The 15,000-nt window shown below is 38.4% G+C and overlaps 1 protein-coding gene and 1 long non-coding RNA gene across 2 annotated transcripts in view; one reads left to right on the top strand and one right to left on the bottom strand.

Moving 5' to 3' along the window:
• Nucleotides 1–5,389: 5,389 nt before the first annotated feature.
• Nucleotides 5,390–8,980, top strand: LOC137973790 (tripartite motif-containing protein 2-like). Its single transcript, XM_068820677.1, has one exon. It carries the CDS (start codon nt 5,973–5,975, stop codon nt 7,602–7,604), a length of 1,632 nt encoding a protein of 543 aa, XP_068676778.1. The 5' UTR covers nt 5,390–5,972; the 3' UTR covers nt 7,605–8,980.
• Nucleotides 8,981–11,451: 2,471 nt separating this feature from the next.
• The window catches only part of LOC137973791 (uncharacterized), a 6,768-nt gene continuing 3,219 nt past the window's right edge, over nt 11,452–15,000 (bottom strand). The window contains exon 3 of the long non-coding RNA XR_011117315.1: nt 11,452–11,545. This is a non-coding gene — a long non-coding RNA (uncharacterized lncRNA). The remainder of the gene's footprint in view (nt 11,546–15,000) is intronic.

Raw genomic sequence — 15,000 nt, 5'->3', positions numbered from 1 at the left:
AGTCTGTTGAAATATAAGTGCTACACGGCCCACGCTTGTAAAAACGTAACCCTTCCTTGTACTTGTACATTTAAAAGTTAAACTTATTGTTAGATGATATTATACAATCTCTATATTACTACTTACTTGTATTTGACATACTTATCACCGTTTATGGACAGGAGATCTAAGACGGCTGGGTAAAATATACATGTAATTAGATATGAGTTCACTGACCTTGCAAATTAGTTTTGCTTTATGATTGGCCAAGCCACCTCAGGGAGCAGATAAACGGTAAGTTTTAGTTAGTTCAGGAACTGTCATGGGAAGTTCTTTTGTTATTTTTGATGTATCCATGAAAATAACCCTTGGGCACTTTCGGTCTAGGGAAAGTGGGATACACACAAAAACTTCCTTGCCCTACGGCGCTTTTAGAGGGACATCTGTTTCTTCTCTCTTTTTCGTAAGAGACAAGTGTATCTTCTCTCTTTTTTTAATCTTGATTTTGTCCGCCGCTCCTTTTTTTTTTCTACCGCCCACTTGTTTTTCACCGCTCATTTTTTTCTGCAGTTCACTTTTTCTTTCGCCGCTGCAGCAGCGGTGATCTAGTCCGAAGGTCGTGGGTTCAAATCCCACCCTGATCAGAGTTTTTCTCTGTCCTTGTGTGGGCCCAATTCCACTACTAGGGTTGATCTCTGATGGAATAATTGGGTATAAAGACTTCACAGTAGTGTTAGGCCTCACTCGAACTTGGAATCCTCACTATCAATATGCGACTGAAGGACAACAACTAACGATTATCAAACAGCTTTATTTTGTAATTTATGAATTAAATTTCTGTGCCGTGATTTTTATTTCCCTTCTATATATGTTTTTTTTCTTGATATATTTTATATCTCTTCCCATTAATTTAAATGTAAGTGTTAACTAACTATGCTGTATCTTTTCTTTCATGCTAATTAAGTATGCAACTCGTGATCGCATTACCGTGATTCACGTGGGTCATTTTCCGCCTTTTTTGGCCGCATGTCGTGCGGACGCGGATGCCTTGCAGGTTTTAAGTCATTTAAGACCTAATTTTTTACCAAGGAACGTTTCGGCTGGGCTGGATTCAACGAGGTCAGTCTCCCTCTGTCAGGCTATAAACAAAACTTTGAAAGAATGTGCAGACCTGCACGGTCTCCCTTTTGCCGTTTTGTTGTTTCACATAATCATGAAACCTTTCGTCGTTCCATCGATGGCGTTTTCTCACTATGGGACGTAGATAAACAGGAAATCAACCTGTTCATTACACAAGCTAATAACTTCAACCTGACGATAAAGTTAAAGGGGCTAGGTCACGCTATTTCAGGTAATTTTGTTTAATTTTGTTAATTATGAGCTCTAAACGTCAGGTTGGCAGAGCAAGAGTCTTTCATTTGCAAAATCACAGCCACATAACAACTGAGAATGATTTTCCAGCTTTGTAAATGACATTTTGATATACACTGATATAAATTTGAAAAAAGGTGGGCCGATGTTTTTCAAATTTACCCAAATTCAATCCATTTCAATCCTCTCCAGTTTTGTCCATCCATGTCCCTTCTTGGCTTCCCTGTGTTTTGTTAGAGTTATTCTATAGTTTTGAACAGTTATTTTGATATTTTAGTGAATTCTATGACCATTCGATCAGTGCTGAAATTGCCTAAAATTGCGTGACCTAGCCCCTTTAAGTGCTTAAATTTCAGAAAAGGAGATCACTTTCTTTTACCGACAACAGCATACAAAGGAGAACGATTCGATTACGAATCTATTCTCCATATCAAAACATATCACCAGCCGCGCCGACTAAAACCTTCCAATACACTGATTGAAGCATTTTACCTCTGGTCACCCACCCGGTGTCAAGAAGGGTTTTATCAACGAAGAGGCTACTAGGCTTCGCCGAACCAATATTTAAAAAAAAAACATTTTAGGAGGCACTATCTCGATTCAAAGCCCGTCTTGAAGGGCGAGGCAACCCTATGCATCTTATCGAGAGAACACCATCTGAGGTCAATTTTTCTGCAAGGCAGTCAGCACCTAAACAAAAAGCCAAAACTAGCGAGAAAACCCTACCATTTGTCAGTACGTACAACCCAGCAGTGTCAAAACTTAAAACAATACTGACGCGTTAAAGCAAACTGTAAAATGAAGGATACAAAAATTTGGTTTTATCAACGGAGTTGATAATGTGAATTGGCCACCGTACAGAGATTCTAAAAGCTGACGTTTCGAGCGTTAGCCCTTCGTCAGAGCGAAGCACACCACAGTTTCAAGTAACTACCCCCTTCATTCTGTAAAATGAAGGTTTTATAATTATTTCAAACAACAAATCCACAAAAGGGAGACCGTTCATGTTTGGCACATCCTTTCAAATTTTTGTTTATAGCCTGACAGAGGGAGACAGACTTCGATGAATCCACCCGAGCCGCAACGTTCTTCAGTGAAAAACAAGGTCTTAAATGACTCAAAAGCTGCATGGCATCCGCAACCGCACGACATGCGGCCAAAATGGCGGAAAATTACCCACGTGAATCACGGTAATGTGATCACGTGTTGCATAATTGATAAGAATATATAAAAAAATATATATACAGCACAAATATAAAAACACATATAGAACGAATGTAGATTAAAGAAAACGAAAAAATGTGCTTAACACTTTTAATTATTAATTATGGGAAAAGAATGATACAAAATAAAAATTGCGGCACAGAAATCTAATAAAGCTGTTTGAATATTGACTGGAAAGGCGCGCCATAAAAAAGTACAGCGGAAAAAAAAGAGAGAAGTAGGAAAAAAATGAGTGGCGGAAAAAAAAAACAGGAGCGGCGTACAAAATCAAGATTGAAAAAAGAGAAATAAGAAATACATTAGACGTCTCTTTAAAACACCGTACTTTCCCGTGGATAAACGCTATTTACCCATAGGTAAAAGGGCTACTACTGAAACCACAGCTAATGAAAGGTTGTCAATTGTTTGCTTAAGTTGTTGTTAAAACCAGAAATTTGGTGATTCCACGTTGTTGTTTATGCAGAGGACCGCATTCGTTTTGTAGCGTTTTCGTAGCCGTAGCCGTCGTCGTTTCTTATACTCCGTAATATTACTTTAAACCTGGAAAAGGACGGGCTTGGGGAACTGGAACGGGGGACGTAGGAGAAATCGCGGGGAGGGGAGGGGGTGCCTCATTAAGTGTCACTGAAACACAATTAATGCATTCAAAAGATAAGCAATGCTGTTTAATGATGGTATACGATACACTCTGTACATATGCCATGGTGCTTGCTATAAAGCGAAACCCTCACCTGTGGTAGTTTTTGCGTTAAACTGCAATTTCCCTTCGATGAATCGGAAAATAAGAACACCTAAAATGACATTATTTCATTCAAAATTCTTATAACTGATGCCTCTTGTTTTGTACATCTCATTCACCGACTCTAAAATCAGGTCTGATTTGTCAGAAAGGAACATGTTAAAATTGTATCTCCTACTGAGTAGTTTTCTTGGGATCAAAAGTTTAAAAAGGCAAATAAATGTCGATACTACGTGGTTTTAATATCTGAAGAAACATATGTATTAAATATCACTTATCCCAGACCAGGCATCAAGTAAGCAAGATTATCCAGTGTTTCCTCCTGATAAAACGAAAAAAAGGAAATAAAGATTAGCCTTTCCGTGTAAAATTTAGCTCCGTGCCCACAAAATTTTTGTTATCCTTTCGTTTTGCTCGTGCTTATTTTATACGTAGGCATAAGCGAAAACAGGAGTAATAAAGTAGCTCAGTCATACTGCGCGGCCTTCCTTTAACCTCTTTCAATGTGCTTGTTTCGCGAGTGGGAAAGTTGTTGGCTTGCGTTTTTGTTAACAATATTCCGTTTCGTACCTGAATGCGATTGAGTCTTAAAGCCCTTATAATAAGTCGAGTTTTAGATTGGGAATAAATTCCGGACCAACCAGCCGCCTTAAAAATTGTTGCAAAAACAGGCTGAATTACCGCCCGGGTGCGAAATGTCAACTCATGAAGAGACATCTGCCAGGATGCGAGAACAAAATCAGTGCGCAAGTTGAAGTTCCCCTCTCTTCAATCTGTTTCTTAGCCCAGACTAAAAAGTAAGTTAACAAATCACATGACTTTTCAGCTTGAGCTGGAGTTAAGAACTTCCGCCATGTAATCCGGCGTGGCCCCTACTTTGACGATGCTCATGATTTCAGACAAGATCATCAATAGTCGCGCGCGTGATGCAAGATTATCCAATCACAGAACCATAAGCACCCTGGACAGCACATATTAAAACACGCGCTTTCAGTGGTCCCTACTAAAATCTACAGGGAATCTTACATTTACGCTTACATTCACTTTTCACAGCGCGATCGAGAATTTTTCTGCCTGCTGCAATACTTCGCGCGGCATTAAACTAGCCGCCTCGATAGTCTCGCGTCTTCGCTTGGCTTGCTCGTTGGCAATAACCAATATGTTACGAGAAGTGTCTATGCGATTGTTTTTAGCAGAGAGGAAAAATGCTTTGATGGAGCCGAAGTAAACTCAAGTGGTTCCACTGGTTTCCTGCCGCCATGTTGGTGTCCCTCTGCGCGGAGTCTCTATACTGATCCATACTAAACACTATAATTTTGAGTGGTACCGTTTGCGGAACTCGAGTTTGGAATATCGTACAACTCTAAAACTTAGACACGCTGTTTATTTATTGCCCTCCTACAATATCTCAATTTCTTGACTAAATTTATTCAATAGTAAGCGATTTTATCTTTTCTTTGCGTGACGGGAAAACCAAGAACTGAGAAGCCTACGAAGGCAGACCGCCGGAAATACGGGTGTGTTCGCAGGCTAAGAACTTAGCAAACACGTCCAATTTTTTTCCTTTATGTGGAAATATTTGCTTTACACGAAACATTGATTTATACTCCATTTTCCTCGTTTTGTTTTCAAAATTTTGTTCATACAGAAGTCGTAGAGACCCTTTTGAACGGTTACAGGCAGTCCTAACTGATGATTCTCAAACAATGTCTTCCTTACTCCTCAGAATCTAAGAAATGCATCTGAACTATTGCGTTCTCCATGATGGGTTAGAAAAACCATCGAGTGGGAGATTAAGGAAGAGAGGATCGTCATTTAGGTCCATCGCTACAATCGGAAAATGTCGTTCCATTTTCAGCGTTTCGTCCAACCGGTTTCTGGACGGTTGGTTTGGCTTAATGGTAAGCACCCTGAGTTCTCAGCAAAACCAAAATTTCAGCTAGAAAATGGGTGTTATTTCGTGATGAAGTGCATTAGAATGTCACAAAAAGAGACTCTGTGTCAATCACACACAGTCCCGGAATTTAAGTGACGTCACTATTCACACGCCCTCATTTTTCCGTTGCTTGGCTTCATCATGGATGTTCAACAGCTTTTCAAGAATCTTAAAAAAGAAGCAGAATGCCCGTTGTGCATAGAGACAGTTAAAAATCCCAAGACATTACCATGTCTTCACTCATTCTGCCTGGAGTGTCTCGACCGACATGCAAACGTTGCAAGGAGACAGCTAAAAGCGACAATCAAATGTCCGGTTTGCTAGACTTTATTCCAAATTCCCGAAACAGACACCTTTGAGAATTTGCCGTCATCGTTTTATCTCAACCGATTGGTTGATGTTCTGGCTCTAGAAGATGGCAGCGGACAGTCTCAAAGATGCAACAGTTGTGACGAGAACAACACCGCAACATGCTACTGTTTCGTGTGCCAGAATTTTCTGTGCGCATGTTGTTCTAAAGCTCACCAACGCTTGAAGGCCACAAGGGGTCATCGCAATGTTTTGATCGACAAATTGCAAGTGCAAAATGTGCAAGAGTTGATCCACAGACCCGTGATATGTTCACAGCAATATCATGAAGATCAACCCCTCGAATTTTATTGCGAGGACTGTAAAGTTCTGATTTGCCACAAGTATAGTGTAGTGAGTCATAATCGACACATCATGACAGACACTCAGAAAGCTGCACAAGAACAAAAGATGCAAATGTCCGACACTGTGGCCAAAGTGAAAGCGGAAATGGTCAGATATGAGAGTGAAATTAAGAAACAAACTGACCTAAAAAACAAAAACAAAATTGAAATTTTGAACGAGGAAAAGAAAATGACAGACACTGTGGAAAAATTGATTCGTGATTTGCGAGAACACGAGAGGAAAATGAAGGACAAGTTTCGTGAAATTTATGAAGCGGAACAAAAACATCACGCAACGCGACTGGAAAACTTCGAGCTGGTTGCCACCCAGCTGAAAAGCTGCTTGGAACGCTGTCAGAGTATCTTGGATAGAAACTTCAGTGTCGAAATTCTAAAAACAAATTACGCCATCCTCGGACGTTGTAATGAACTGTTAAATGTAAGAAAACCCGATCTTTACATGTCGCCACATGTTCATTACTTGGTGGAAAAGAAATTGGATCTTATGGATCGAGTTGTTGTCACCAAGACTGATCCCTCAAAGTGCTTAGCTGAAGGTCAAGACAGCAAGGAAGTAAAAGAGAGGACGGAGACATATTTCGTGATTGTTACAAAGGATTCAGAAGGATTTCAATGTTATCAACAAGATGATAAAATCAAAGTCGACATATTGACTCCAGAAGATGATCAACTAAAAACAGACATTAAAGACACCAAAGACGGCAAATACACAGTGACATACACACCACAGTGTGCCGGACAACACAGAGTAGAGATCCTTTTGAATGGACAGCCACTGACTGGTAGTCCTTGGATTGTGCAGGTTCATCAACATCAATATCAATTTACCTTTCAGTTTGGTTTAGAAGGGACGGGACGAGGAGAATTTGATGGCATTAACGATATTGATGTGAGTGATAAAACTGGAACGATTGCTGTTGCAGATGTGGGGAATAAAAGAATTCAACTGTTGAACTCAGAAGGAAAGTTTCGAAGGGAGATAAAACTTGATGTTGAACCTTTGTTTGTGGCATTTACAGACTCTGGCGACCTGCTGACTTTAGTTCAGGAAAGCGACGAGAAGCTTCATCAAGAGCCATACTCTTGGCTTCATCTGTTCAGTGAGGAGGGTCACTTTATCAAATACATCAATGATGATCATCTGGATAAACCACGTGCACGTCGCCTTTCCATAGCGAGTGATGGTCGTATAATCATAACTCACTATGGGGACAAGAAAATCAAGGTCCTCTCCCCAGACGGGAATGACTTGCTCCAGTCCTTCAGTGCCCCAGACTGTGTTGATATCCCCGAATGCGCTATTTATCACCAGGACAAATTCTTTGTTTCTTATTACTATGCTGGTTGTGTCAAGGTATTTGATAAAAGAGGAGTGTATTTACACGACATTGGCTGTAAGGGGTCCAATGATGGTCAGTTTGATGGTCCTGATGGACTCGTTATTGACAAGTACAACCGACTCATTGTGTGTGATGCACGTAACCAAAGGCTGCAACTCTTCACCCTGAGCGGCAAGTTTTTGAGTAAAATTGATGAACAGTACTTTAAAAATGGCTTTCAGCCTTCTCACGTTGCTATAAACAGTGGTGGCAGTCTCATAGTTGCCAACTCATACAACGGACTCATTTCTGTTTTCCATTAAGATGTGATATATTTTTGGCTTATTAGCATAAGGCTAACGTTTTGTAATCAGTCAGCCGATTATAAAGTAATGAATATTGAAAGTGCATTGCATAAGCTCTAATAAGCTCCGAGGAATGATGCTTTGAAAATTCGAATTTTTACAAAGAATATTATAATGGGATCAGTAGCGCCTTTGTCATTGAAGAATTTATCAGTTTTTGATGGCTGATAACTAGCTTGTGATCAAAGCTTAAAGGCTTTTACCATTTGAAGTCAATTTTTAAATAGCATGATTGATGCCATCTGTGCAAACTCATACGTTGATGACACAAAATGTAAAGAAAGCCAAGATTCCCTTATACCTTTCCGATGAAAAGAGCTACGCACTAGAATCTGCAACTACCCTGTCGGAAAGCAAGAAAAAAACGGGGAAAAGTCTACTGGGAAAAAAACATTTTTAGTTTCAAATGAATAATTTTGGAGGTATTTTGTTTTGTTATCTTTTCTGTGTATTAAGTGTTTGCTTACAATTTGTTCTCAGTGTTTTAAAGGTAGCTATTGTAGGCAGTAATCAACCTCGTTCCGAGGGCGCTTCCCCCTCCAAGTGAGGGAAAAGCCCTGGGAACAAGCACAGGGTGAAAACAAGTGTTTACGTATCCGTTTTTGTAACGGATTCCTTACGGAATCTTGAATTTCCGCTAACGGAAACTCAGATAACCGAAGCGGGAAACACGTGTGTACGTTACTTTTCCGCGACTGCGGCTTCGCGGAAACGCATTCCTTAAACTCGTGTATCCGCGAGGTTTCCGTGACCACGGAATTACTAACAACCGTCATGTTTCCGTAACTCGTAAATACAAGGGACACACGATAATCCGCTGAATTTCTGCGGTTCGGAAACTTAACCTTAATTTTCAATCGGAGGATTGGCTTTTCCTGGAGAAGCATTTAGTGGAAAGAGGCCTAGAAAGCGAGTTATAAGCCACTAACTTTGAAAGGGGCTTCCTTGTCATGATCGCGCGGTATTGAACTCTACAATAACGCGTAGCTAAACCTCACATTACGTAAAAACAAGGTAAAACTTGGCAAACATCATTAGACCCACTGAATATGCACACTCAGTTCATTCAAGGTTATGCTTTATTATCAGGTTATCAAGAGGGCGTTTTATCAATGATGACAACAGCATATAATAAACTACTTTGATAAAATTGTAAAAATTCTAGTCATAATGAATTAAAAATTTCTCGACTTTACTTCCGAAATCTTTAAAAATTCTGATTCAATAGTATCTTATCTGAATTAAAAATTGATATGATCAGTATCATTTACTCTATTATCTTTCATTTTCTGTACATTTACCAAAATATAAAATATAATAAAATAGCAATTTCATACCGTAGTTAAATGTTCTATTTTTCGCACCTAACTGCTTGTCCAATTTCGAGAATGAAGAAATCACTCATACCTATTAATTTCAAATATTGCTCGAGATTTTTCGAATTTTGTTTACAATAGACACTCTCTACTTAAATTTTATCGATGAAAGTCTTGTCAACAAACTTTCACCCAGGCTTGAGTTCCTTTGTCTGTCCTATCATTTCTTTACTTTTTGCTTTAGACTTGCTTATCGTTTACATTAAAAATAGCAAGACGATTCTTTTATCCAATTGTTTCGATTGTCCAAAGGATACTTAAAGTGATTACTGACATGTCTACACGCATTTGAGAGAGCACAGTGCAGAATGGACATAAAATAATGCCTTAAACTGATGTGATTGTAACTGATATAACTTAGCAGCCTTACAACCTCTATTCGTTGGTTAACACGATGCTCCGTTATGGGAAATACATTTCTACTTCAATGGTCTTCCCCATAACTAAGTACTGTAGTCATCATTTTACTAAGATGATTGACCAACCAATGCATATATTGATATTCATCTGGACATATGAATCAAACAAAGGCTCAGCTCCCTTAACTTTAAGGGATATTTACACGATGACATCATAATATTTGAATACGAGTCACGGTATCAGAATCATTCTGACTTTGCTTTCCTCATGGTAATTAGCACTATTGTTGTTTTAACCCCATTAGGATTTGAAACTTGAATAAGTTAGGAAAAACAGAATTAATTGTGGTAATTCTAGTCAAATGATGCCTTCCTGCAAATGTCCCCTTCTTGCCAGACTTGACGTCAATTGATTGAAACCAAATATTACAATAATAAGAAATGGTCTAAAGTACAGAAAAAATGCTGCTGAGTTGACATCTGTACAGTGAACTGTAAAACTGGAAAAACCGATTCTTCTTGCATCTATGGCTACCACGCTAAACCACGTTTGAACCACGCTAAAGTTACTGTGCTGCAGCATAGCAACCATTACAAACACTGTTGCATACCTTGCCCTTACTCTGCTTCAATGTGCCAGCAGATATTTGAGTTGAAAAAAAAAATACAGTGTGTTGCAGAGTTAAAAGTACAATGAAATGAAAAAAAGAAAACAAATAATAACTAAGGAGACTTTTAACTCTGGGTCAATCGCCCAGCCCAGAAACGGTAGGTTTGTGGCAGAGGTCTGCTTGACATATTTTGACCAGCCACTCGCTGCCGTTCTTTGTTGCCTCTTGCTCATACGAGCCTTGTAAGTGGCATCCAAGACTGCTTTAATATTGCATAATTTGCTCCTTTCCCACTGTAGCGGTTTCACATCCCTTGCAGAGGGTCCACTTGTTTGTCCTCCATCTTCATCACTCTCCTCTGATGACATAAACTCAACAGCATTGTCTAGTTTTAGCAAATCTCTTGCTCTGTCCTTGTCCTGTGTGGAGAGTGCTGCTTTTTGCACAATTTCTAGTCAATAGTTCAATTTCTAAAAACCCAACAATAGATAACTATCAGATGAAACACTTGAACAAAATCATTTTCTTACTGTATACAACATGAACAGGAAAAAAAAAACAGAGTAGCATGAACAACCTGTCTTAAAATACCATAGAAGGGATTGGTTGCACTACCATGCGATGGACAATTGATTATAAGATACTTATATACATTTTGTATAAATGGATAGTGCATTTCCATTATTTTACTCTTTGTCACCAATGCAAGACCAAAGCAATTAAAGACCACCTTTGCCATGCAAAACCACTTATCCAGAATTTACCCTAATGAAATGCACGTCGAATTTTGACTTACAGCACGAAATTTCCCGTTAAGTATACGCATTTTCTATCTTTTTAAGATAAAAGTTAGGGTTAGCGTCATTTTAAGGTTAGGGTAACTACTGCTGTGTATAGGGGACACTTTATAATGTTACATGTAATTGTCTGTAGTCTTAGACTTGAGTGGTGTTGAAGTTGCGGCGAAGACCAAGGAGACGCTTCATGAGGTTTAATGAAATCGGTGTGCATCTAATTAATCAATCCTGGACATATCAATCCTGGGTCAATCCTGGACATAATTATCTGTGCAAGCCATTTGTCTTCTCATGATCATTATTTCAATCACGGACACACTATATTGCCCTTGTTGCTATCAATAGAAATTACATCAACTGATTTGCCAACACCAATTATTCTACATGTACATGGCACACACCATTGTCAAAAAAAGGTACAGAACCATGATACAATTTGTACCATGACTTCTAAGAGATGTAACAGTGGGGAAGGGGAAGATAAGAAAATAACATCCTTTTTACATTGCCAAAAGAATGGAAGCAATAATTGGTGTGAAGAGGTGGTTTTACTCGCAATTCATGTGCTCTTTTGTATTCTAAGGAAGGGCAGTTTGACAGACTATTGCCTTCTGTTTTGTTATACCTGAGTGACATAGGATTTACAATACCCTGGAGAGGTACTGCCTTGACCCATTTTTCCTTTCCAAAAATTAATTTCCTCTGATTTCTTTGACAATAATTTCCTCAATCTTCTTGTTCCCTTCATGGTCATATCTCAAGGGTTAATTAAGACAAAGCAAATCAAATGATTAAAATTAAAATGAACATGCAGGTAAGGTAATTTCCACCTAGGTGGCATCTCTTAGCTAGAGGGTGTAATCATTGAAAGTACCATTTGGATATGAAGTACATGTACAGTGTAACATGCTTTGTAAGATGTAATTATGCTTGCTAGAAGTAGAGAATCATTATCTTAAACCAAGGTCATGAAATCATATTTTCAAAATGATATTTTAACACAATTGACCAAATTGCTATTTTAACTCTCAAACAGGGATTAACAGCTCTTGCACTACTCTAACTCTGTCAATGAAAGCCAATTGTAAAGTCACAACTCTCTTTGAAATTCAGTAGCAGATAAAACCTTAAATTGCATAATCTCAGCAATGTAACATCATGCTTTCAAAATAAAATTTTGCCATCATTGACAAAAGTGCAGCCACTTTGTCCACTCAAAGATGGATAAAAAGCTTTGGCACAGCCCACTCAGAGATGGGCGGCCTGACTTTTGTCAATGAAAGCCAATTATTGTTAAGTCACAACTCTCTTTGAAACTCAGTGAGCAATATAATTTGCGTAACACAACCTCAAAGGAATCATACGTTCCAAATGAAATTTGGACATCATTGACCAAAGTGCCATTTTGTCCACTCAAAGATGGATAAACAGCTTTGGCACAGCCCACTCAGAGATGGGCAGCCTGACTTTTGTCAATGAAAGCCAATTATTGTTAAGTCAAACCTCTCTTGGAAACTCAGTTGACAATGTAATTGGCATAACCTAACCTCAATGAAATCATACTTTTAAAATAAAATTTTGACATCATTAACAAAAGTGCCATTTTGTCCACTCAAAGATGGATAAACAGCTTTGGCACAGCCCACTCAGAGATGGGCAGCCTGACTTTTGTCAATGAAAGCCAATTATTGTTAAGTCACAACTCTCTTTGAAACTCAGTGAGCAATATAATTTGCAAAACCCAACCTCAAAGGAATCATACGTTCCAAATGAAATTTGGACATCATTGACAAAAGTGCCATTTTGTCCACTCAAAGATGGATAAAAAGCTTTGGCACAGCCCACTCAGAGATGGGCAGCCTGACTTTTGTCAATGAAAGCCAATTATTGTTAAGTCACAACTCTCTTTGAAACTCAGTGAGCAATATAATTTGCATTTTTTATAACCTAACCACAACAAAATCATAATGTTCAAAATGAAATTTGGACATCATTGATAAAAGTGCCATTTTGTCCACTCAAAGATGGATAAACAGCTTTGGCACAGCCCACTCCAAGATGGGCAGCCTGACTTTTGTCAATGAAAGCCAATTATTGTTAAGTCAAACCTCTCTTGGGAACTCAGTTGACAATATAATTGGCATAAGTTAACCTAACCTCAATGAAATCATACTTTTAAAATAAAATTTTGACATCATTGACAAAAGTGCCATTTTGTCCACTCAAAGATGGATAAAAAGCTTTGGCACAGCCCACTCAGAGATGGGCGGCCTGACTTTTGTCAATGAAAGCCAATTATTGTTAAGTCAAACCTCTCTTGGGAACTCAGTTGACAATATACAGTCATGTACATGTAATTGGCATAACCTAACCTCAATGAAATCATACTTTTAAAATAAAATTTTGACATCATTCACAAAAGTGCCATTTTGTCCACTCAAAGATGGATAAAAAGCTTTGGCACAGCCCACTCAGAGATGGGCGGCCTGACTTTTGTCAATGAAAGCCAATTATTGTTAAGTCAAACCTCTCTTGGAAACTCAGTTGACAATGTAATTGGCATAACCTAACCTCAATGAAATCATACTTTTAAAATAAAATTTTGACATTATTGACAAAAGTGCCATTTTGTCCACTCAAAGATGGATAAACAGCTTTGGCACAGCCCACTCAGAGATGGGCAGCCTGACTTTTGTCAATGAAAGCCAATTATTGTTAAGTCACAACTCTCTTTGAAACTCAGTGAGCAATATAATTTGCAAAACCCAACCTCAAAGGAATCATACGTTCCAAATGAAATTTGGACATCATTGACAAAAGTGCCATTTTGTCCACTCAAAGATGGATAAAAAGCTTTGGCACAGCCCACTCAGAGATGGGCAGCCTGACTTTTGTCAATGAAAGCCAATTATTGTTAAGTCACAACTCTCTTTGAAACTCAGTGAGCAATATAATTTGCATTTTTTATAACCTAACCACAACAAAATCATAATGTTCAAAATGAAATTTGGACATCATTGATAAAAGTGCCATTTTGTCCACTCAAAGATGGATAAACAGCTTTGGCACAGCCCACTCCAAGATGGGCAGCCTGACTTTTGTCAATGAAAGCCAATTATTGTTAAGTCAAACCTCTCTTGGGAACTCAGTTGACAATATAATTGGCATAAGTTAACCTAACCTCAATGAAATCATACTTTTAAAATAAAATTTTGACATCATTGACAAAAGTGCCATTTTGTCCACTCAAAGATGGATAAAAAGCTTTGGCACAGCCCACTCAGAGATGGGCGGCCTGACTTTTGTCAATGAAAGCCAATTATTGTTAAGTCAAACCTCTCTTGGGAACTCAGTTGACAATATACATGTACATGTAATTGGCATAACCTAACCTCAATGAAATCATACTTTTAAAATAAAATTTTGACATCATTGACAAAAGTGCCATTTTGTCCACTCAAAGATGGATAAACAGCTTTGGCACAGCCCACTCAGAGATGGGCAGCCTGACTTTTGTCAATGAAAGCCAATTATTGTTCAGTCAAACCTCTCTTGGAAACTCAGTTGACAATGTAATTGGCATAACCTAACCTCAATGAAATCATACTTTTAAAATAAAATTTTGACATCATTGACAAAAGTGCCATTTTGTCCACTCAAAGATGGATAAACAGCTTTGGCACAGCCCACTCAGAGATGGGCAGCCTGACTTTTGTCAATGAAAGCCAATTATTGTTCAGTCAAACCTCTCTTGGAAACTCAGTTGACAATGTAATTGGCATAACCTAACCTCAATGAAATCATACTTTTAAAATAAAATTTTGACATCATTGACAAAAGTGCCATTTTGTCCACTCAAAGATGGATAAAAAGCTTTGGCACAGCCCACTCAGAGATGGGCAGCCTGACTTTTGTCAATGAAAGCCAATTATTGTTAAGTCACAACTCTCTTTGAAACTCAGTGAGCAATATAATTTGCAAAACCCAACCTCAAAGGAATCATACGTTCCAAATGAAATTTGGACATCATTGACAAAAGTGCCATTTTGTCCACTCAAAGATGGATAAAAAGCTTTGGCACAGCCCACTCAGAGATGGGCAGCCTGACTTTTGTCAATGAAAGCCAATTATTGTTAAGTCACAACTCTCTTTGAAACTCAGTGAGCAATATAATTTGCATTTTTTATAACCTAACCACAACAAAATCATAA

The sequence above is a fragment of the Montipora foliosa genome, chromosome 10 (genome assembly GCF_036669935.1).
Source record: "Montipora foliosa isolate CH-2021 chromosome 10, ASM3666993v2, whole genome shotgun sequence".
In the NCBI taxonomy this organism is placed as follows: Eukaryota; Metazoa; Cnidaria; class Anthozoa; order Scleractinia; family Acroporidae; genus Montipora; species Montipora foliosa.
Note: the sequence above shows the minus strand (reverse complement) of the source record. Positions and strands in the feature narration are given on the sequence as shown.

Excerpts from the sequence above, each read along its gene's own strand:
- LOC137973790 (XM_068820677.1), top strand. The coding sequence starts at position 5,973 with ATGACAGACACTCAGAAAGCTGCACAAGAACAAAAGATGCAAATGTCC.